At 37.9% G+C, this 25,724-nt stretch overlaps 1 protein-coding gene across 1 annotated transcript in view; it reads right to left on the bottom strand.

Annotated features, from left to right (window-relative positions):
- Positions 1–25,724, bottom strand: part of glb1l (galactosidase, beta 1-like) — a 197,806-nt gene that overhangs the window by 167,413 nt on the left and 4,669 nt on the right. Inside the window, exon 2 of the mRNA XM_039755971.1 lies at positions 24,787–24,956. Within this exon, the coding sequence (XP_039611905.1) occupies positions 24,787–24,956 (170 nt within the window). The remainder of the gene's footprint in view (positions 1–24,786; positions 24,957–25,724) is intronic.

The raw sequence follows: 25,724 nt of genomic DNA, 5'->3' as shown, positions 1-25,724 counted from the left end.
GTGTGGACTGATGACGGTACAGGAGATAATTATACTACACAGGAGCACTAGAAGAGTGAATTGCTTAAGCCCTTCACCAATGGTTCTGCATGTAAGTTGATGGCTGCCGCTGAATTGTTCGGTTGTCGCTTTCAATTGTACCGAAATGGCCAAATATTTTACACCTTTTGACAACCGCCAATGCCTCTTAAACATCTTAGATTCACAGGTGACGATTTCAGTAGTGGACACTTTGATGTTTATGAATGTTTAAACTCTGAAAAGCTGGATGTGAAGTTATCGATGAAACCGGTTGTATACTTACAACGCTTGACAGATGCCGAATGTCACTTCAACACAAGTCCTACAAATACTGTCGTAATTTAAACAAACCATGAAACTCAAAGCGATTATGACAGCAGCAATCCAAGCTGTGAGATTTGAAACAAGATTACTGTTCAAATGGCCAACTGTACATTGCATGCTTAAGAGTAAGCTCAGCGCACAGCTTGGTCATATTACAACCGGAGGGCCGAACTCACAATGTGCTATACAAAGAGATCCTTAACAAATAATTATTGGTATATTTTCCCTCAGTTTAAAAAGGTTTAATTTTCTTCTTAATAAAAATATTAAGGCAGTACTTTGCCACTGTGAAGCGCGGGTATTTAGCTAGTGTCTTATAAATGTAAAAATCATGCTGCTGTGCTTTTCTGAATGTTGAATAAAAGAAACAAAATAGCAGCTAATTAAATGAGCTCATCGTTATCAGGTGTTGTCACCGATTAGGAATCCAGTTGGAACAAAAACCTGCAGCCACAGTGGACCCCCAGGACCGAGTCTGGAAAACACTGGTTTATACAATAAACTACATTTTTCCTACAAGTGCATAAAATGTTTTAACTATTCATGATTCATAAAACTTTACCAGGCATTTAAATCAAAGTGTTTTTTTTATTTGTATAGTGAAACTGCACATACGAACACAAAAAGAACATTTCAACAGCATTAGTGATCTTCACTTACATTACATTTGATAGAAATATCTTCTAGTTAACAGATTTATGAACCTAGTAGGTCAAAGTAAACCTTTTCTTTAATAAGGGTGTGTAGTTTTTCCCCTATTACCCTTACTTTTGGTAGTGAAATCAGTCAACCAACTAACCATCAGAGTATAAAGTCCAATGGACTATGCTTTACAGAAAACCATTTAATAAAAAAAGAACACTAGACCAATGAACTGTGACAACTTTCTAGATTTTCCTGCCTTTCAGATGATTTTCCCAGATTGAAATATTTACAAATACAGTAATACAAAATCTGAAATTCAAAACAGATTGCCTTTGGTATTTTGAGGTGTTGTAAACTGTAGAACTGTAACTGTGAATCTATTCCCAATCAGAAGCTCAGATAACAATTAAAAACTATCAACTCTAGACGGAAGTTACTTGTAAAATTATTATTAAATATAATTAGAAAGAAAACATGAAATGAACATGACAGGTCATCACAGTATTGTAGATGATTTAGCCCTGGTACAAAATGTGAATCTATAACCATCCATTTCACAGGCTGCTTAATCTTATATTTAGGATTACAGGTGGTTGGAGCCAATCCAATCAGTATTTACAATTCGGCAGCAACTATCCATGGTTTGGGTGATAAATGTATCTCTCAAAATAAAGAAATCATGCAGGCCACACTATGGAGAGAAACAGAATATTGTACAAATTAAGATTGCTACTTGCTGGGCTTTGCAATCATTTTCCACCCAGCAGTATTTATAGAGTTATATATTTCATATAGTGTATTCAATTTACAATAATAGGCAGACCTAACATCAACTTTTCTAACCATACGCATTCTCTGAAGGGTAGTGAAATAGTAAAAGATTTCAATATCCCAGTTAAATGCTGACATAATGAAGAAGAGAAAAAACTTACATATCAATAGTGTTTTATGCACGTGCAGTGCACAAACCTCATAAAACCTTTAAACTCTTTTAAAACCTCTTAAAACAATCTAGAATATTGAAGAATAATTTTACAACACATGGTTTTACAAGCAATGTTTTATTATTTTTTAATACTTTGGCATAGCACCCCAATGTAAGAGTAATACCCTCAATGATAACTGATGAAGTCTTCTTCAACATAAATATTTTTGTGGAACTCAGTAATGGCCTCTTTATTAAATATGAACCTATGCAGTGTGTCCTAGTGTTTACGTAGATAATGTGTTGACCTAATGGCAGGAGTAGTTGTATTAAAATTACAGAGCACAATACATTGAAATTTTTACTTGTATCCAAACATACATTCTGAAAACCATTTCATCTGATTCAGGGCTGTGTGGGTTCAGAGCCTACCCTGGAAGTGTTGACTACAGAAACCACCTCCTGGGTGACAGTTCATTGCAGGGCACACTCTCAGACATATCACACTCACATGTGGTCAAATCAAAAGTCGCCAATTAACCTACCTCGCAAATTATTGAGGACATGGATGTACCTGGAGGAAGACTCATGCTCATATAAGAACAATATGAAAATGTCACATAATTGATGGCAAGGAATTCAAAATGAGTATTGTGGAACTGTTTGGCAGAGGTGCACCACAATGCTACCACTAATTTACCATGATCACTGTAATCTACAATTGTTAGGCATAGTCCTCCCCAGTGTTTTAGTGCTATATTAATTCATCACTGAAATATACTTCATTCGTGCCCATATTTACTCTTTGCTGGGATATTTACTACTGTATGTACCCTTTGTTTTAAGCAGTTTTTAAATTTACAATTACCAAATACTGTGTTTGAGAAAGTATATTGCCAAATATTACCAAACAGTACCATTTTGAATTTGCCCTTGTTGATTAATAAAGTAGACCGAAACTAATCTAATGTTCATTTGGAATGGTGACAAGAGTAAAACAATTCAGTGCAATATTTAAGTGAATGCTTTATAAAAATACAAGCCATTTAAAAATCCATTTTAACATGAGCATCCATTTTGAATGTTCAGCTCTGTCTTGATGAGCTACAAACTTTACTTACTACAAAGAACATTCATCATAGTGGACTAAAATGTTTAGGAGAAGATGTAGGGAATTCCAGTACACCATACTACAGAAAACTCGTTTTCTAACTTTTTAAGCACACAATCAATTGGACGATTTAATTATAGCTCAATGCCAATAATTACAGACAGCACACTTACAATTCTAGAATGAAGCACACAACATGAAAAGAAAATAGATGAGTGATAACTGCTTCATGGTAGACTTCAGGGGCCTAATATATAAACAATACATACACCTGTTTCCATGCTCACATTGCAATGTATAAAAACTAAAGTTGACGTAAAGCCACGCATATTTTCACAGCAGTCTCACCCCTTGCATATGTACTTTTCTGCTCACTTTTGCAAACTAGTGGCACCAAGCATCAACGCAGTGCTATTGTTTCTGTGTGGACTCCATTTTTAAAGATTTGCATCGGTGACATGAGATTTATCACATACACCAATATTAATTGCATTATCATTTACAAATTGAATTCACTTGATTGTAATCATGTAACAATATAATGGTGCACAGAATTAACAAACTATTCCAAATACCATAGCTGCATTAGCATTGTTACTCTCAGTGCACCACTCAGGGTAGTTTAAACCATTATATGTGTGTGTGGTATCACTGCTGCACAGCAGCTGACTGGAATGCATTATGCTGGGTTGAGTTGTGAGCGCAGAGGATTATCGGGATACAGCTTCCAGCCCTGGAGGACATTTATAGCACATGCTGACTAAGCAAAGCCATCTGCAATTACCTCACTGTAAACTTGGACTACAACTGTAATATTGCACAACCTGAGCCACTTTATGTACATGTTTACAGTACTTATGCTCACAAAATGCTGAACGTAAGGGTCGATTTATATTGATTTGCATATTCAAAGGGGCGTAATTCTGGGAAGAGTTGGGGTGGGGTGGCAGGTGCACGCACATGCTTTACATTTCACACTGACTGGGATTTATGGAGCAGAAGTGCATGGAAGTTGGCTTACGCACAGTTTTGTGCATCTGATTTTTTTTGTGCATATGTACATTTCCACTTTTATCTGTACACCATGTTTTAGTGAGAATTCCATGCACAGGCCCCAGTTGTTAACGCAGAAGTCTTAATGACAGCACACTATATAGCCTGAGAGCCATTTTGAAACAATTTCTTAATCACACCTGTGCCAGCGATAGTACTTGACTCACTGATCACATGTAAATCTTCACTTCTTATCATACCTGGTATGTTTGGTTATTATTATGGGTATAAATGACCAATATTCCTTAATAACAATAACACAGAGCTATTCAAAATATTTTTTTTAATCTAGAAAGGATAAAACTGCAACTAAAAAAAAAAATTAGATTACGGCTCATAGTTTCTGCCATCTTCTTTCTTGGCGGCCCAACAACACTGAACAACATTGATGCTGACACCCCAATTTTGGGCAGCTCCTTCCATTCTCATCTGTCATATTCAGTGCGTAAACATTGACACTACTGGCACCGACTCATGCCTCACTTGTGCTCAGAAGCAACACCATCGGCCTCACTTTCTCCAAGTCTGTGAGATGGTCTAAGACAGGATCTTTAAGATGACTCACCAGTGTCCACGTACTTACATCAATGGATTTTAGCAGCGAAGAAACAAATCTGAAGTGCTTATAGGTTAAGTGCTTCTATCCACGTTCCCTCTTCCATGCTCTGCACCTGCTCATTTTATGGCCAACTGCTAACACCAATGACTCTGCTATGTGGCATTTATTTTTTTCAGCTCCAGCTCTCTATATAATTTGCATTCCTTTTCTAAAGATTTTGCTTTATGATTTTGTGACATATTGGGCAGATTATATTAACTACTTTATAAAGTATTAAAATAACTACAATAGGCATGAAATAAAGCATGTATGTATAATAACTTCATGTTCTACAGTATGCACGATATCAGTGGCAGCAATGACTATTCTTTGTCCCAAAGTTGCACAATGACAGGATTCAGGCAGACTGGTACTTGAATTTGCACATGTGAAATAGCATGTTTTATGTCAACTCTATTATAAGGGAACTTAATTTTCAGAGGTATTACTACATAGTGTTTGTAAATGACTACCGGGTTAGGAAATGAGTGTTGTCCTATTAGGAGCTGAATTTATTTCCTGTTTATAGTCATAGTGTGGTAGAAATCAACATCTTAATTAAAGAAAGAAACTTATCCTCTAACAGGATAAATCAGTAATCAGACAGGAGAAAAATTGTTCATTGTATCATTTAATTACTCCTAGACAAAATAGGAGGGAGCATTCTTCAAAAACTGTTACAGCATGGTCAGAATGTTCAGAGAAACAGAGGATAGAGATTCATGTTATAAACTATTGAATTTACATACAGTGTCAATCAATGCATACATTTTACTCTTGTTGGTTTGTTGCATTACATCCAAATGATCTATATAAACTAAAAGTCTACTTTATTATATCCTAATTTTTCTTATACCCTTTTGTTTGACCTACCATCCTTGAAATTTCTGTGTATGTAACAACTGTTCATTATAGTTGTTTGCAGGACACTTGCTGACTTCTTAGTCATCTTTCAGTATATTTTGTTGTTCAGTTGACCTTTATCTGGTTTCTTGATATACCTGAACAGTTTTATGACATCTATTAACCCTTTATGCTATTTCTTTAAGATGAATGCTATACTTTAATACGGAAAGCATATCAAAACACTTTATCTGTATTGACTGTGTGACTCATAAGTCTAATCTTTCTTCCATAATAGACAACTTCTATAGAACACATCCACAAACGTTTGCTGTGAATAAACAAGCTATTATTTTCCTCTCACTAATATCATTTGAGAAGTGCATACAGTTATGCATTTAGACCAGGGGTGTCCAACTCTGGTCCTGGTGGGCCGCAGTGGCTGCAGATTTCCATTCTAACCCTTTTCCTAATCAGCCATCAGTTTTCACTGCTAGTTAACTTATTTTCCCTTTATTTGAATAGATCTGTTATTTTAAGGATTCAGTCCTCTGAATTGATTTGTTTCTTCATTAAATGGCAGCCAAACAGAAATGAGATGTGAAACGAGCCAACAGACGAGCAACTAAATTTGAAAAGGTCAAACTCCAGCCAGTTTCACTCTAACTAGTTTCTTAATGAGAAGCCAAGTCTTGCTGTTAATTAAAGCCGTTATTGAATATCAGGACTTGTTGCTGCTCTAACCTGCAACCGCTGTGGCCCACCAGGACCGGATTTGGTCAACCCTGATTTAGACGGACAGACAGAACTTTATTTGTACCCAGGGGGAAATTTGCCTTTTTACAGAAGCTCTTTAAATAAATAAATTGGTAGATAAAAACATAAATAAATATATACACACTTTAGTCTGAACACACACCAGAATAACTATAAAGTAAGAAAATTAAAAAAAAAGTTCTGACTTGGCTGTCACAGTTACAGTGAGGCATTAGGCATTTATATTTACACTAGGAGGCTCCGCCCACTGCTCACTTCGCTCACCAAACCGGGGGTGGGCACTGGGCCCCCATCTATCCCACAGCTGAGCCCCTCCGTTAGAGAAAGCGATTTTTTAAAGATATGGTAGAAGCCCCCCTGGCACCTTCGGCGCCTAACCCCCAGTTGCAGCCTAGTAGGCTGCCTCACAACTTTCTTGATATTTTAGTTTACAATTTAAAAACGGAATAAGAATCTGAAAATCTAACAACATCACATGAAAGTTTGATAAATTCTAAAAAGAATGATATCAAACATATATATGTAGGTTTTAAAATAAGCCCGATTTAAAGCGTGACAAAATACGTCACATAAAATGATTGCACTTTTAGGCTTAGGATTTTATATATATATATATATATATATATATATATATATATATATATATATATATATACACATACTCAGCAAAAAAAAGAAACGTTCCTTTTTCAGGACTGTGTATTTCAACAATAATGTTTTAAAAATCCAAATAACTTTACAGATCTTCATTGTAAAGGGTTTAAACAATGTTTTCCATGCATGTTCAATTAACCATAATCAATTAATTAACATGCACCTGTGGAATGTCGTTAAGACCTTAACAGCTTACAGAAAGTAGGCATTTAAGGTCACAGTTCTAAAAACGCAGGACACTAAAGAGACTTGTCTACCGACTGTGAAATAACACCCAAAGAAAGATGCCCAGGGTCCCTGCTCATCTGCATGAACGTGCATTAGGCATGCTGCAGGGAGGCATGAGGACTGCTGATGTGGCTAGGGTAATAAATTGCCATGTCCGCACTGTGAGACGCCTAAGACAGCGCTACAGGGAGACAGGAAGGACAGCTGATCATCCTCGCAGTGGAAGAGCCTGGATCTCAATCCCATTGAGCACGTCTGGGACCTGTTGGATCGCAGGGTGAGGGCTAGGGCCATTCCCCCCAGAAATGTCCAGGAACTTGCAGGTGCCTTGGTGGAAGAGTGGGGTAACATCTCACAGCAAGAACTGACAAATCTGGTCCAGTCCATGAGGAGGAGATGCACTGCAGTACTTCAAGCAGCTGGTGGCCACACCAGATACTGACTGGTACTTTTGATTTTGAGCCTCTCTTCATTCAGGGACACATTGTGAAACATTTTTAGTTTATGTCTTATGGTGTTGACTCTTTTAGTGTTCATACAAATATTTACACATTAAGTTTACTGAAAGTAAAAACAGTTGAAAGTCAGAGGACGTTTCTTTTTTTGCTGAGTATATATATATATATATATATATATATATATATATAGAGAGAGAGAGAGAGAGAGAGAGAGAGAGAGAGAGAGAGAGAGAGAGAGAGAGAGAGAGAGAGAGAGTAGATTAATTACACTTTACAGTATATGTGACAAATGAGAATGTTATTTGAAGGATCAAAAACTAAATATCGTCATTCACAGAACTGTGCCACATATCATGCAAATAAAGAAAGCCTTGCAGAGTAGTCAATATTCCAAATAAAGGCCAGCTTACTCAAATCTTTCCAAAATAATAGTATAACACTACCTGGAGTTTGCAAACCCATTAGCTATTATCTCAGATCTGGTCAGTCATTACTATTGGTGGTACCACCTTACACTACATCCGGTTGGAGAGGAGGGGTCAAACTCGATGACTGCTATTGCTAATCTCACCACTTAAGAATGTTAAATTATATGCCTGGAAATTGCTGGAGATGACAAATTAGACAACTCAATGGCAACTTTATAGTATAGTTTCACATTTTCGAAATATTGCAAGTTCACCCTTTTACCTAACAATCAACAATGTACTGTCTGACACACCAAGTGCAGCATGAATATTGTCCTGGTACAATGACTCCCTGCCAAATTTTTAAGATTCAGTCATGGAATGTAAAACACAGACATCAGACAGATGAGCCACTGCTCAGTTTGCAAGGTCTAAAACACCTGCATTCCTTATTCCTATTAGTTATATGAACTGTACTCTTGGGATAGTGCCCATTAGTTCTTAACTCTCATATACAGAGAGCCTGCTTCTACATCTGAAGACAACATCAAACCTGTGCCACTTTGTCAGGACAAGTCACAGACTGGATGGACAGAGAGAGAGAGAGAGAGAGGTTTGGAGCACACACAGATATAGCGCATTGCCGCACCCACCACATGACAAAGGTTGGTGGGATATATGACTCATGGTCAAGGAAGCTTGCTAAGATTATGACTATGACTGGAAATTGCTAGAAAAAATTGTGTGACAGGGCTTTAAGATATAAAAATTTCTGGTCAACTCAGGTCTTACAATGTTTGGATAAAGGCTAACACTTGATTCCATTAGTAAGAAAGGCATGCCAACAATTAGGTATGCTAATGTTGGTGCTTTTTTGATGATATGTTACTGCTTCATTATGTAGATGACAATGACAGGACAATGAATTTTACTATGTATCAGAGAATTCTTAAGGAGAATACCAGGCCATCTGTTCATGAGTTGAAGAAAAAGTGTAGCAAAATCATGCAGCACAGGAACAATGTATATCACATAAGCAAAACCACTACACAATGGTTTAAGAAAATGAATAACGTTTTGGGACTCTAATCAAAATTAAAAACTCCAAAGATATCTTGGGAAGGGTTTGAAATAAGCGGTTTATGCTCGAGATACAAATTCTTTTGAGTTTAAGCAGGTTTGTAAGAGTCGGCATAAACACCTCTATAGTGCTGTGAGAGAATACTAATAGTTATTGGAAATATGTGCTTACAGTTACTGCTGCTAAAGGTGTCTTACTTAGCAGAGAGTCCTGGAGGACAAAAAACTTTTCCATTAAAGGCATTGGGTATTTCATGCCTTTCTGTAATAAACAATCTAAAACGTGTTAACACTGTGATATTTCTTCTTTTGAGTTACTTTTAATCACTGGTAAAAATGAAAATATGAAGAAAATCAGACAGAGACAACTGGATACTATATTCTTATTTAAGAAGCACAGAATGTCAATATATTTGAGAAGAACCCAAGTATGTAATTTGTTTGCAGTCCAGCTGACAGTTGAAATCAGCCTCTCCAGTGTAATGGATGTGAAGGACACGTACAAATAACCTTTAAGTGTAAGTGCCATCCTTTTGTATCTCATTACCAGGTTTAGAATATAAAAATGACATTTTCACTACAGCAAACATTTTAAAATAATTCTAAAAAAGCTTTCAATATGAATGCTCAGACTTTCAGATGTTTGACAGAAATATAATAACTTGTAATACAAAGGATTGCTATTCTTTTAAATGCTGTTGTACTGCATAATTCTATAGCTACACTGGAAAATAATTTTTTTTAACTTTTCAGTGCTTTAACAAACTTATACGGTAATAAAAAATGATACAGATAACTTGCCAGTGTTTGAATAAAGCTGTATAAATAATTTCAGCAAAGTATTGTTAAATTTACATGTACCGGGACAAGGAGTTGATTTCAAAGGTATAGTTTATATGTAACTATAGAAATGGTATCTTCTATCAGATTACATTACAGTTAGTTAACAGTAGGAAAAAAAGTAACACTGGATATTATTAAAGAATCAATACAATTTATAAAACTGCCTATATCTACAGTATGCAAAGAAATGTTGTTTTTTTAATTTTATTCATTTTATTGTAATCATTGCATACAAACAGATCAATTTTTACAAAAATAGGATTGAAAACAAATCAGCCCCCACCCCTGAGAAACAGAGCATGGCTAACAGAGTAAAACTTAAAGCTAGTATAAATAAGTAAATTGATAAGTTTAATAAGTGGATAAAGATAACTGGAGAAGAAAAAGAAATGGGAAGAGAATCTGCTAAAATGGTGTTATATATTACAGAGATGCTGTCTGAGTCCTCAAGACCGATCCATATTTTTTCCGGCATACAGGGTAGGTGGGAGGTGAGGAAAACTGGGCAGGTTCTGTTTAACAAAGCTTCTAATTTTAAGGTAATGAAAGAAATGTGTTGCTGGAAAGTTAAATATGGTGTGTAATTGTTTGTAGGATACAAGGATGTTGTCTATGTACAGATTTCTAAGTGTTTTAATCCCAAATGTTTTCGAGAGATTAAAAACTGCATACGTTTGAGAGGGTGGAAAAAGGTAGTTCTTGTCCAGAGGTGCCACGTACAATCATATCTTAAAATACTTCCTACATTGGTTCTATATAAGTAAGTGAAGCAAAATTGGGTTGTTAATATATTGGTGATGATTTGTACTTATTTGGGCTTGTATATTTGCTGCCTAGTAATAAAATTGAAAGTTAGGTAGAGCCATGACACCTTCCACCTAACCTTATTGTGTGCTTGAGAATTCACTGGAAAGAACACACTTTTATTCAAATTTATTCTGAGACCATAAATCTTTTGAAATTCTGGTAATGCCTTCTCTGATAATCCCCTTTATCTTATACGCATTTTGACATTGAACTGCCAGTGGCTCAATGGCGATTGCAAAAAGCAGTGGTGACAAGGGGCATCCTTATCTGGTACTACATTCTAGTTCAAAGTAGTCTGAATTAATGTAAATACAAACTGAAGCTTCTGAATTGGTATACAGTAGTTTGATCCATGCACAAATGTTTGTGCCAAACCCAAATTTCTCTAGTGAAAAGGTAGTTCCATTGAACCATATCAAATGCTTTTTCTGCATCCAACAATAATATCATCTCCGGGGTGTTTGACTTTATGGGTGAATATATTACTAGTGGTGCAACGGATCATTGTTGATCCGTGATCCGAACCGATTCCTGTCCACGGTTCGGTACGCACATGATCCGAAGATCCAAAAAAAAAAAAGTTCCACTGTATTGTGCATGTGTCTCTCACGCACTCTCTTAACCTCTCTCGCACACTAACTGTCTCTCTCTCGCGCTAACTCAGTAGCTCTCACGCACTGAACTGCAATTAAACTTCTCTCACGCACTATCTCTCTCGCGCACTAACTCGGTAGCTCTCGCGCACTAACCCTGTCTCTCTCGCACATTTTCGCTCGACTTTTGTCCGGTTTGCTGCTTCATATGGTCATGGCCAGTGGTAGCAGTTCAAGCAGAGGAGCTCGACAAACCTCCGGCATCATTTAGGTCTCATGTGTGGGAGCATTTTAGCTTCCCTGTGAAATATGTTGATGGGAAAAGGGTGGTGGATAAAACCACCACAGTTTGTTGAATGTGTGGCATGAGGAAGCCCTATGAGACTGGCAACACATCGGGCATGGCCACTCATTTAAAACGATACCACCCTGATGTGACAGGACCCAAGAAGATGGCTGCGCAACAACCAAAGATATCCATGGCATTTAAGCAGCCCTTTGCTGCTGACCGGGCGAAAGCTATTACAAAAACTATTTTGTTTATTGCTGCAGACATGAGATCATATTCCATTGTGCAAAGCAAGGGGTTTAAACATACATGTGCTTGAGCCACGCTATGATATTCCGTCACGCACTCACTTCAGTGATAATATCGTCCCAAGTATGTATGAGCAGGAAAAGTCAAAAGTTATGGCTGAACTGTCCCAGGCATCTTCTGTGGCCCTCTACCAACAGATGGGTGGACCTCCAGGGCAACAGAAAACTATGTGACCGTGACCGCTCATTCCATCTCAGCGGAGTGGGCGATACGAAGCCCTGTACTGCAGACATGCCTCCTCTATGAGAGTCACACTGGCACAAACCTGGCATTATATATTGACGGAAGCAGTGGCAGAGTGGAGGATAGAGAAGCCCAATACTAATATCACAGTCACAACAGATAATGTCAAAAACCAAATAAATGCAGTGAATGAAGCAGGACTGGGCCCACAGATATGGTGCTTTGCACATGCAATTAATTTAGCATCCCAAAAGGGAATGAAAGTGTGTAAGATGGACCGCCTCCATGGGAGGATCAGGAAGGTGCTTTCCTACTTCCACCGAAGCTCAACAGCTGCTCATATGCTTAAGACCAAGCAAGAAATGCTACAGCTGCCTACTCAGAAGCTCATACATGATGTCACAACAAGGTGGAACTCCACTTATGATATGTTGGAGCGTTATCTTGAGCAGCAGGCAGCTATATACTCTGCACTAACAGACAAAACCCTGAAGAAAAATGCCAGAGACATCGTCACCTTGTCTGATGATGATGTTAAAGTGGCAGAGGAGGTCCTCCAGCTGCTCAAACCACTCAAAATGGTTACAACTGTGTTGAGCACTGAAACTGCACCATTTGCATCCATGATCCTGCCTCTGAAAACAAGGATCCTACAATCCATGGTCCTAAGTGAGGAAGACAGCACCATCACAAGAGATGTCAAGACTGTCATTAGAGAGGACCTGAAGCCCAGATACACTTCACCACAACCTTCACAGATCTACTGCACTTGATCCAAGGTTCAAATCACTGTCTCACCTAGACCTTGCACTACGCCTGAGGACATACAGTGATCTCACTACTGAGATTGTGAGCAGTCTTGGCACTGAAGACTGTGAAGAGGTAAAGAAAATAAATATTTTGAAATTATATATTTTTTATTTTTAATGATAGTGTTTTTAGTTAAGTTTATTAAGTTATTGCCACATTTTAATGTCTCTGGAAAAAAAATGTTTTAATCAATAATCTAACTTTCCCTGCAGCTTCAATATGCAGCACCAACAGGAGCAGACACATCTCCTTCTCAAAAGAAGTCAGCAATGGCAGAGCTTTTTGGTGAGACCGTTGCACAGATGGACATGGTCAGCAAGGCTTTTGCTGACACCATCAAAGAGGAGGTGGTATCCTATGAGGCAGCAAGTGGCATTCCAGTCGATGGTGATCCACTGACTTGGTGGAAAAGCAACGAATGTAAATACCCTCACCTTGCCACAATGGCAAGACACCATCTTGCTGTGCCTGGCACTTCAGTGCCTAGCGAGAGGGTGTTCTCAACAGCAGGGGACATAGTTACAGCAAACAGATCTACACTTTCCCCAGAAAATGTAGACATCGTCATGTTTTTGAAAAAAAAATTGAAATTATAAGCTCAGGTCTGCTTTGCTTTCTTCTTTTTTGATGATGTGGACATAAGCTAGTTTTTATTTCTCTCTCCATGTTCAAAGTAAGTAGCAATGATGCCTTAAATTGCATTTAAAGTTGTTTTTTTATTGTGTTCACAATAAAGAAAATACAGGGTGACACAGAAAAACGGGAACTTTTGAAAAATCCAACAAAAAAATTTTATTGACAGCAATTGAACCACTACAACTTGCCTTTTAAGAGACAGTAATCCAAATTATCAATGTCTGAAAATTACGTCCTGTAGATGGCGTCCTGTATGTATGCATTCTTCCAATCTGCTGTTGAGGTTCCCCATTGATCGCTGCAACATCCCAGCTGGGATACCACGAATTTCATCTTGAATTCTTTGTTTCAATCCATTCAGTGTCCTTGGCCGAGTCATGTAGACCTGACTCTTAAGGTAGCCCCACAAGAAAAAATCACAAACGGACAAATCCGGTGATTTTGAGGGCCATGGAATGTCACCGAATCTTGAGATGACACGGTTATCGAACAATTCTCGCACAGCTGCCATTGATTACCTTGCAATTGATTACTAAATGGCGAGATTGTTTACAGCTCAAGGTCCCTGTTCCACAGTGCTACCAATGTCCATGGCTGCCACTACGCATTTCAAAAGTTCACATTTTTCTGTGTCTCTCTGTAGTTATCATGCCCTATATTGCACCTTAATTTGTATTTATATAATTGAGTGGAATGAGTCTTGAGTTGAATTTTTATTAATGGACAAAAATACTTAACTAAATAAATGGAGAATTAAATTTGTCTTGTCTTTTTTTTTTTTTTGCTGATCTGAAAATTGATCTGATCCAAAACTTAAAACCATGATCCGATCTGAACCGTGAGGTTTTTGATCCGTTGCACCACTACACTGTATATTACATTAAACAGGCATCAAAGATTGGAATCTAAATGTCTGCCTTTAATAGATCCAGTTTGGTCCTGTGATATTTCCGACGGAAGGACTTTCTCAATACTTCTAGCTAGAACTTTGGAGAGTATCTTAACATCATTATTCAGAAATGAAATTGGTCTGTATGATGCACATTGTAACAAGTCGTTATTTTGTTTAGGAAAGGCGGTAATTAATGTTTGGCGAAAAGTTTGAGGCAGAATTTTATTGCCTTTTAGATTCTGTAAATGTTGCAAATAAAAGGGGAGCTAGTTGATTATAAAATTTGACAGAGTAGCCATCAGGGCCTGCTGCTTTCCCACTCCAAAGTGAGTTTATAGCATCTAGTCATTCTGATAGTGCCAGAGGTTTGTCCAATTCCTCTGCACTGAGAGTATCTATTTGTAGTATCTATAATGCATCCAGAAATGCGTTACATTGTGTCTTGTCATTTTTAGACTCTCTAAATGTGTGCATTATACAAAGTATTTTTATGCTCAATATTTGTCTCCGTCTGTGTTGGTGATTGCTGGGATTGCATTGCGAACTTCCTGCTTGTGGATTTGTTGAGCTAAGATCTTATTAGCTTTCTCTCCATGTTCATAGTAATGATGTCTTGATTTAAAAATGAGTTGTTCAGTTTCTTCAGTTGTTAAAAGGTTGAGTTCTGAATGCAGAGCCTGTCTTTTCCTATGAAATGCCTCACTTGGACACCTGGCATGTTCTTGATCAATTCTAGTAATTTCACTGATTAGCTCCGATACCTTCTTGGTTTCCAATTTATTTCTGTGTCAAAAAATATTAGATAATCTGCCCTCTTAAGAAAGTCTTCAGGGTTTCCCAGAGTATTCCTGCAGAAACCTCAGAGGATGTATTTGTCCCTAAATAAAATCGATTTGTTTGGATATAAAAACTGTACAGTTCTTGTCTGCTAATAAAAGTGGGTTAAGACACCATCTGCAAGATGAGTATGGGGGGCATAATGTTATTGACCATAAAAATATAACCTACACATTCAGAGAGTACTATAATGCCTTATATTCTACTCAGTTTAAAGAAGATAAGACACAATATAATGAGTTTCTTGATTCATTGCTAGATACTCTTATTGCTATGAACAGGATAAACCTGTGACACTTTCAGAATTACTAGATGCTATAAACTCGCTTCTAAGTGGGGCAGCAACCTGGCCCTGATGGCTTCCCAGTGCAATTTTATACATTTTTTTTTCAAATACGTTAGCTCCACTATTATTAGCAAAGTTTATTGAAACTAAAAACAACAAAATTCTACCTTAAACCTTTCACCAAGCATAAATTACCATCTTTCCGAGCAAAAATAAGGACTTAACTGCAATGTGCATCATACGGATCAATCTCTCTTCTGAATAATGACTTTATGATAATCCCTAAAGATCTAGCCAGAAGGACTGAGAAAGTGTTTCCTTTTATAATATCATAAGGTCAGACTGGGTTTATTAAAGGTATTTAACTTCTAACCTTCAACGTTTGTTTAATATCATGTATTCTCCCATTAAATCTAACACCCTAGAGATCTTATCTTTAGATGCAGAAAAAGCATTTAATATGGTTGAATGGAGCTACCTACTCACCACATTGCACAAATTTGGGTTCGGCCCAAACATATTTGCATGGATCAAACTACTTTATACTACTCTAGAGGCAACATTATTTCAGACTACATTAAACTAGAACGTGGTACTCGACAAGGTTGCTCCTTATCACCTTTGCTCTTTGCAATCACCATTGAACCACTGGCTGTATACTTTCAAAATGCATCAGAGATAAAGAAGATTTTCAGAGAACAATTTGAATAGAAAATATCACTATATGCATATGATATGGTACTATATATATCTGACCCACAAAATTATGTGCCAGCAGTCCTAAAAACATTAGCAGATTTTCAAAAAATATCTGGACTCTAAATCAATTTGAATAAAAGTGTGCTCTTTCCAGTGAATTCACTAGCTCACAATATCAGGCTGCACAGCTTCTCATTTATTTTAGCAGATCAGTTTAAATATCTAGGGGTAAATATCACAAGCAAATGTAAAGCTCTTTATCATCAAAATTGTGCTATCCACATGGAAGAAATTAAATGTGAAGTGAATAAGTAGTCTACCCTCCATCTTACATTAGCAATGAGAATCAACACTGTTAAGATGACCGTCCTTCTGAAGCTTCTATTTCAAAGGATCCCCATATACATTAATAAATCATTTTTTAAGAAATTAGACTCAATCATAATTTAATTTATTTGGAATTCGAAAACATCCACACATCCAAAGGGCAACTCTACAATGAACTAAAGCAGACGAGGGCATGGCACAGCCTGACTTTCAGTTCTATTACTGGGTGGTAAATATACAACGTATAAAGACCTGGGGCCTCGTGCATAACACAGTGCGTAGAATTTACACTAAAACATGGTGTACGGACAAAAGCAGAAATGTGCATATTCACAAGAAAATCCAGATGCATAAATCAGTGCGGACGCCAACTTCAACGTTCTCCCGCTATATAAATCCTGGGGCCTCATGTATAAACGGTGCGTACGCACAGAAATGTTGCGTAAGAACTTTTCCACATTCAAATCACGATGTATAAAACCTACACTTGGCGTAAAGCCACGTACTTTTCCTCCTTACCTCATACTTTGTCGTACGCAAGTTCTCCACTCGGTTTTGCAGACTGGCGGCACCCAGCGTCAAAGCAAAGCTACTGTTCCTGTGTGGTTACTCCTTATTTTCCTTACGCAGCTTTATAAATACACTGAAACTAACCGCATATTGTTTATTAGTGTAATGCATCTGATTGTAATTAACTTGTAACAATATAATGGTCCAGGGAATAGCCATAGTATTCCAAATACCATAACTGCTTTAGCGTTATTACTCACACTGCACCTTCTTCTTCTTCTTTCAGCTCCTCCCGTTAGGAGTTGCCACAGCGGATCATCTTTTTCCATATTACTCTCACTGCACCACTCGGAGTATTTATATCACTGTATCTGAGTGTGAATCACAGCAGCAGCTGATCGGAAAGAGAATTATCGGTATACAGCTTCAAGGACACGCTGTCTCAGCCACGGCAAAACGTTTCAAAGCATTTCCTGTACGGACCTCGTGGTTCAGAAACAGTTTCAGCCCAAGAACTATAAACGCACTCAATCAGTTGCACCTTGTAGAACTGTTTGTACTTAAAAGTACAATCACCCCACTGTAAACTTGCACTACAGTTATAATATCGCACAACCTGAGCCACTTTATAAAGCGCGTATTTACATATGATGACGATATCATTTTTAAGGTGAAATGCAGCAAAATATGTTTATTATATTATACAGATAAAACTTTAACGTCATTTAAATAATCTATATTCTTCACTGGGACTGTCATGAAGGATAGAATAATTAAACATGTACTACGAAGATATTTCAATGTTCTTTAAACGTTTTGAAGAATCGACGCTCTAAGCTTACAGATGGCTTAACTTCTATTACAGAGCTGATTGTGTGGTGATTGGGTATTTGGGGAAAGAAAAGCAAGGACTGCAGTGGCGGCTACGCCAATATATATTGAATATAAAACAGAAAGAATATAAAGACACAGCTAAAAACGCAGCGACAAATTTCGGCAAAAGTTAAATGCTTGTGTCATGAGCACGAGGCGGCTATGCAGTGCCTGCAACGGGCGTGGCCATCCACTGTGCATAAGCTACCTTACTGACATTGGCGGGCGAAAGAGCCACCGATTCTTCCTCTGCCCAGTGCCACCACAAGCCTAGAGCCGCCCCGAGTACTGCTGCAATAAATTATTTAATCGAAGGTAGCACACAATCACTGCGCTGTGAAACTCATGTTTAATAATGTGCTTTAACTCCTATCATCATGAAAATATCACGTATACATCTCAGTATTTTAGTTATTCAGAGAACTGTAATATCACGAATGTAATGGATTCTGTGTCCAGTTGGAGGAAGAGAGCCGGTTTAAGAAGCAAGTAGTGATTCACACACATAGAGCACATAGAAAATCAAATACAAAACAAAGCATTTAACGTGCTACTTTAATTACGATGTGATTTGAGAAACTGGTTAATTAAAGATTTTAAGATGAAGTTTATGATGTTCTATTTTAATGACAAAATAAACTACGTGATTAAAGTGGAAATGTCGAGATTGAAGTTGACATTTCGTGCTTTTTCCCCACTGTGTGCCTTTTTTTCTCTGTACCCTAATAAGCTTTCATATGACACTCAGACAGTGGGCTACAACTCGCCTTTTCACAGCGGTGATATGTGCCTTCTTTTTTATTTCCGGCACTGTGCGATTTTGTGAACGTAAGCTTTCAAGTTTCTCCAACACGCTATGTCACTCGATCAACTTCCTTTTGTTGATTATACTACGGTTTATTTGAACAAATAGTATGTTTTTCCTTTGCCTCCACTTGGTATTCGCTGAAATTCTTATATTTTCCCCCGTGCTTTTCCCTTTGTCTTTTCACAGAACGGCTGAGCTTAAGGGCAATTTATATTGATTTGCATATTCAAAGAGGCGTAATTCTGGGAGGAGTTGGGGCGTTACATAAAGCGCGTGCACGAGCGTTACTTTTCACGCTGATCGGGATTTATGTAGCGGAAGAAAGTGGAAATTCGAGTACGCACAGATTCCTGCATCTGGAGTTTTCTGTGCGTAAGCACATTTTGGCTTTTGTGCTTACGCCATGTTATAGTGCGAGTTCTACGCACGGCGTTATACATGAGGCCCATGGTCTGTGTGAAATGTAACACTCTTGCACGTGCCTGACGCCCCTCCCAGACTCCTCCCAGAATTATGCCTCTTTGAATATGCAAAACAATATAAATAGCCCTTATGTTCTGTGAAAAGACAAAGGCAAAGCACGGGAGGAAAAAGAAGAATTTCAGTGAATACCAAGTAGAGGCAAGGAAAAACATACTATTTGTTGGTTTAAGCAGTGATATAAACAACAAAAACAAGTTGATCGAGTAACAGAGTGGCAGAGAAACTCGAAAGTTAAAGTTCAGAAAGTCGCAAAGTGCCCGAAATAAATATGAAGTTGCCAGATATCAAAGTCACTGTGAAAAGGTGAGTTGTAGCCCATTGTCTGAGTGTCAAATGGAAGCATATTAAGGTACAGAGAAAAAAAAACAAAATGGGGACACAGTTGTCAACTTTAATCTCGAAATTTCCACTTTAATCACATAGTTTATTTTGTCATTAAAGCAGAACGTCATAAACTTCATCTTAAAATTGTTTACTAGTTTCTCAAATCCCATCGTAACTAAATTAGCATGTTAAATGCTTCGTATTGTATATGTTCTTCTATGTAGTCTATGTGTGTTAAATGGGCTTTCTCTTCCGCCAACAGGACACAGAATACATTATATTCATGATTTTACAGCTCTCTGAACAATTTAAATATTAAGATGTATACTAGATATAATTTTCATAATAACAGGAATTAAAGCATGTATTAAACATTGGGACATGGTGGTGCAGTATTAGCGATGAGCTGGCACCCTGTCCAGAGATTGTGCCTGCCTCCCATAAGATACTTGCTGCGCCGTGCACAACCTTCGATGAAATAATTTATTCCAGTAGTACTGTCTGTCTCAAAACATAAGACCCCCAATTCCTCTCCTTCATTTTCTTTCTACAAGTAACCAATCGCCACACAATCAGCTCTGTAATAGATGCCAAGCCATCTGTAAGCTTAGAATGCAGATTCTTCAAAACTTTTATGGAACAATGAAATATCTTTGTAGTACATGTTTAATTATTCCATCCATCTATCCGCCCAGGGTCACGCCAATCCCAGCAAGAATACAGCGCGAGACAGGAATAGCGTCGATACTGCTGTCCACTGTGTCCTCACATGTTTAATTCTTAACTATATACATTATTTTAATGAAGTTTAAAACTTATATGTACAATGTTATAAACATGCTTTACTGCATTTCATCTTAAAAATTGTATCAACAGTTCCAAGAAGATAGCGCTTGGAAATCTAAATTACCTTAGAAGCCAATCGTCATCATAAGTAAATACGTGCTTTATAAAGTGGCTCAGGTTGTGCAATACTATAACTGTAATGCAATTTTACATTGAGGTGATTGTACTTATCAGTACAAACAGTTCTACAAGGAACACTTGATGAACTGATTGAGTGTGTTTAGAGCTTTTGGGAAGAAACAATTTCTGAGGCGTGAGGTCCCTACAGGAAAGACTCTGAAGTGTTTGCCGTACTTTATGGGAAAGTTTAAATAGACTGTGTGCATGGTTGAGACAGCGTGTGCTAGATGCTGTATCCCGATAATCCGATCAGCTGCTGTACAGCTGTGATTCCACACTCAGATACAGTGGGTTAAATACTCTGAGTGGTACACTGATAGTGACAACGCTAAAGCAGCTATAGTATTTGAAATAGTTTGGCCATATTACAATCATATGCCCTAAACTAGTAAACAATATGTGGTTAATTTCAGTGTATTTGATAAAGCCGAGTCAGGGATGTGAATCTAAAAAATAAAGGGAAACCACACAGGAACAGTAGCACTGCTTTGACACTGGGTGCCACCAATTTGCAAAACTGAGCGGAGAACTTGCGTATGCATGGGATTGACCTGTCATGAAAATGTGCGTGGCTTTACACCAAGTTTAGTTTTTATAGATTGCCATGTGAACGTGGAAACGGGCGTACGCAACATTTTTGTGCGTACGCACCCTTTATACATGAGGCCCCAGGGCATCAACACAAATTGATGAATATCCTCAAGCCTGGTCTGGAATAGAAATAAAATCTTGCAGTATTTCTGTGCCCCAGTTAATAAAAATTACCATCAATACACTAATAATCAAATTGCCCTTCATTCGCTCAGAATATGGAACCAATGTAAGAAGCGCTTTAAGACAGAGAAGCTTTTATCTGTTGTACCTCTAAATGACAACTACCTTTTTCCACCCTCCCAAACTTGTACACTCTTTAATGTCTGGAAAATGTCTCAGATTAAAAGCATATAGAGACATGTGCACAGATTTTGTCTTTGCATCCTAGGAACAATTACGCTTCAAATTCATCCTCTCATTAACACAATTCTTTCATTACTTTTAAGCTAGAAACTTTGCTAAACAGAACCTGTTTAATTTTCCTAACCTTCCACCTTGTTCTATTGAAGAAGAAATATTGTTCAGTCTTGAAGACACAGATAGCATCTCTACAATTATAAAAATATTTTAAAGTCCTTCCTTACAAAGATCCCAGAGCAAATTGGAGAAAGGATCTGCCACTTACTATTTCAGAAAAGGAGTGGAAAGCAGCCATGCACAGAATACACTCTAGCTCCATATCTGCAAAGCTTTCAATCATTCAACTTAAAATCTTTTATCAAGCACATTTATCTACTGCAGTTTAAAATTGCCCAAAATGTTTCCAGGACAAGATTCAACCTGTGAACGTTGCAATCTAGCTTGAGCCTTACTGTGTCACATGTTCTGGATGTGGATCAAATTAACAACATTTTGGACAAAAATCTTTGCATACCTATCTGACAGTCTCTGTGTCACAATCACTCTGAACCCATTAACAGATGTGTTTGGTGTATTCCTAGATGGCCTGTACACTAGAATCCCGGGCCACCATAAATTCCTTCACACCTCTCCATTAGTGTCTTGTTTTGCAAATGGGTCGATTAGCACAAGGGACAAGCAGCCTGCTATCTCCAAACCACCACCCCCACTGCCGCAGCTCAAGTCAGACAAAACGTTCTCCCAGCTCAAGTGTTTATTTGAGTGTGAGGAAATAACGAAATAATGAAGCACTTTTGTGCTTCCTGTCAGGAATGTCCACCCGAGTAACGAAGGGTTAATGAAATCAACAAAGGAAGAGACAGTGTTCTGTACCTGGAGTGGTCATTGGCAGTATAGGGTCCTCCCATTTGGTTTGCACAGGACACCAGAGACTTTCCAACATCTGATGAACAGAGTGCTTCATCCCCACCAATCCTATAGTGTCATCTACCGCAATGACATTGTCATCTTTTCCAGAACATGGGAGGATTACATACAACAGGTGCATGCAATATTCCTGACTCTAAGCGAAGACGGGCTAAGAATAAATTAATAAATTGACATAAGCAAAGTATTAAAGCTACGTGGTGGGCAGAGATACATTTACATTTATTTGCTTGGCAGACAGTTTTATCCAAAGCGACTTACAAAAGAGGTAAACATAATCGAGTTACATTAGACTAGGACCTGTTCCTTCAGCAAATGAAATAGGACAGGTAAAAAGATCTAATAACTAATAAATATACAATCATAGATCAACAATTGACAAAGCAATTAAACTTAATGTCATAACAATTCAATCAATATGAAAAATCACAGAAAACTGTACTGTATATTCACCATGCACCAAAGATGGTGCCATAATGAATTGGCTCTGTTTGAAAACAAAGAGGCAGGTCCAAGCCTTCTTTGGACAGGCCGGGTATTATCTTTGGTTCGTACCCCTTTTCTCCCAGAGGGCAGCACCACTGACGGATTTGACGAAGAAACGGACTCCTAATGCGGTGACATGGGATGAGAAAGCAGAGGGTGCATTCTGTGACTTAAAACAGGCCCTCACTTCAGCACTAATTTTAAAAACTCTGGATTTTTTTCTACCTTTTGTTTTGGCTGGGTTGAGTCAAACCAAAGCATTGACGATGTTGAACACCCCATTATGTAGTCGGAAGCTACTGGATCGGGAAACCAGGTATGCAGCAATGGAGAAAGAGGCCCTTGCAATAAATTTACCAGCTGAGAAACTACCTTCTGGGACACGAGTTCACCCTGGTGATGGACCATGCCTCTTTACAGTGGATGGCCATGCACAAGAAGTAGAATCCTTGTCTAACCAGATGGTTCATGGATCTGAAGCCTTTTTGGTTCCAAGTCCTGCATTGTAGGGGTTTTCTCCATGCTAATGCTGATACCTTGTCTTGTGTCCATGACCTCACGGCTTGGGTCACCTGATCCGATAGATCTGGGCTAACAGGGAGTGTACTGTCACACACATGCACTTGGGAAACAGCTTAAGGGATTGTAATTGTCCACCGAGACATAAGGTGGTTCTGCATAATAATGATCTCTCTGCATTAAAGAAGATTGACACTGCTCCATCTATGACATCACTTCTGAGATCTGCACACCTGGACCACCTCTTGCTCCCAGAATGCCTCTTAAACCGAGAAAACACCATTTTGTGCAGTCTGCCTAAATTTATGACAGAATGACTCCCTTTAGTGTTATTACCACGCTATTTATTTCAATTTTCATAATGTTCAATTATACAAAGTTGGCCACATGATGCCCCAAAACAGTTTTTGTGTTTGTTCTCTTTTTTGCACTACAAGACTTAACATGAAAACTTGTGCTTTAGGCTCTGAACATTGTCCCAGATGGTCAAATGTCAGGTTTGCTTCAACTTCTAAAATGTTTGAACTGAATGGTATTTTAAGCAGTACACAGTTGACGTTAAAGTTAACTTTTTCATATTTCCTGCGTACTTTGAATTATTCTGAATATTTTAATCTGATTAAGTAAATAAACAACTTGTAAACTTGTCATACTTTAACCCCTTTGATGGAGCTAAAGTCTAAAGATAAAGGAAGAAAAAAATAAAATCACAGTATATTGAAAAAGGTGTCTGCACTTCTTATGTACAGTATAACATTATAACATGATAACATTATACAAGACTTGACATATCTCTTAAATCCTTTTCTCAATGTAACATGCTATTTTATGAAATACAAAGTCTCCTTTAAGCAAACTAATTGACAGAACTGCATGAGTAATTTTACTGAACAAGTGTCTTTTAACAAAATAAACCACACATTGACGGACCATAGAAGGCAATTTTGAACAGTACAGGTCAATGGACCTGAGCATAGTTGATGCAAAAAAGATTAAAAGAGTAGTTTTATGGAGGACAGACTGTTTAGCTTAATATGGCACATAGTTTCCCATTCATCTAATGTTTCCACCATATTTGAGGTGATCTCTGAAGGTTTCCATTGCAAATATTCTACTCTCCTCTTTGTGAAGAAATGTATCCTTCCATATTACAAAATGTATTATTAACTGGTTCCCTTCCATACCTCGCTGTAGTCAGTAAAAGAAAGACCTTAAAGAGATTTTGGTTAAAAGCATTGTTCTTTATAATATTATATAGTCAGTTTATGTTAGGAAATATGAATGGTATGTAATACTCTTACGTCTGAATACTGTTCAATCCTGCCATGTACATCTTCTTGAGTCTATCCTGCCAGTAGAAACGTGGAACTCTTGAGTAATGAATACTGCCCGAAACATACTGAAATGGCTTTCCATCTTTCAAGAAGCAGTCCTTCTCATAATCGACACTGAACGAGCGGCAGTCTGCAGTCTGGAAAAAAAAAATGGACTACTTAGATATAACACTATACATGTTATAAAGAATGTGATGAAGTATATGTTCTAACTTACTACTTGTCCCACCCCACTGTTATATACTTGCATCAGCTGCCACAAACCTCCTATTTTCACTGACTCCACACACTGTCTTTTAAACTGCCAGAAATTGTAAGAAGTTGCTAGGATCCAAAAATACATACTTGTCTGTCAAACTGGACACATTCCACTTCCAACTCGAACACCGGAGAGTAGAAAGAGGGATATATTTTGCAAATTTTAGGATTCCCCACAAGTGCTGAGGAGAACACAGCTCTGACCAAAGGTGAATTCATTATTCTTAATATCAGTAGTGCAGATAATGAGAGACTACATTGAAATAAGAGAAGACAGCATATGTAAAATGACAAAGTAGAAAAATTTGAGTAATTTTTCTTTCATGATTTGCAATAAACTGAAATAAGGGCAAAAGCAACATATAAATACAAAGTAGTAGCACAGAAAATGTGTGCTACTTTAAAAAAAAAAAACTCAACAATAAATTCTGCGGGCGGCACGGTGGCGCAGTGATAGCGCTGCTGCCTCGCAGTTAAGAGACCTGGGTTCGCTTCCCGGGTCCTCCCTGCGTGGAGCTTGCATGTTCTCCCCGTGTCTGCGTGGGTTTCCTCCGGGCACTCCGGTTTCCTCCCACAATCCAAAGACATGCTGGTTAGGTGGATTGGCGATTCTAAATTGGCCCTAGTGTGTGCTTGGTGTGTGGGTG

The sequence above is a fragment of the Polypterus senegalus genome, chromosome 6 (assembly GCF_016835505.1).
Source record: "Polypterus senegalus isolate Bchr_013 chromosome 6, ASM1683550v1, whole genome shotgun sequence".
In the NCBI taxonomy this organism is placed as follows: Eukaryota; Metazoa; Chordata; class Cladistia; order Polypteriformes; family Polypteridae; genus Polypterus; species Polypterus senegalus.
This window is presented reverse-complemented; position numbering and strand designations above follow the sequence as displayed.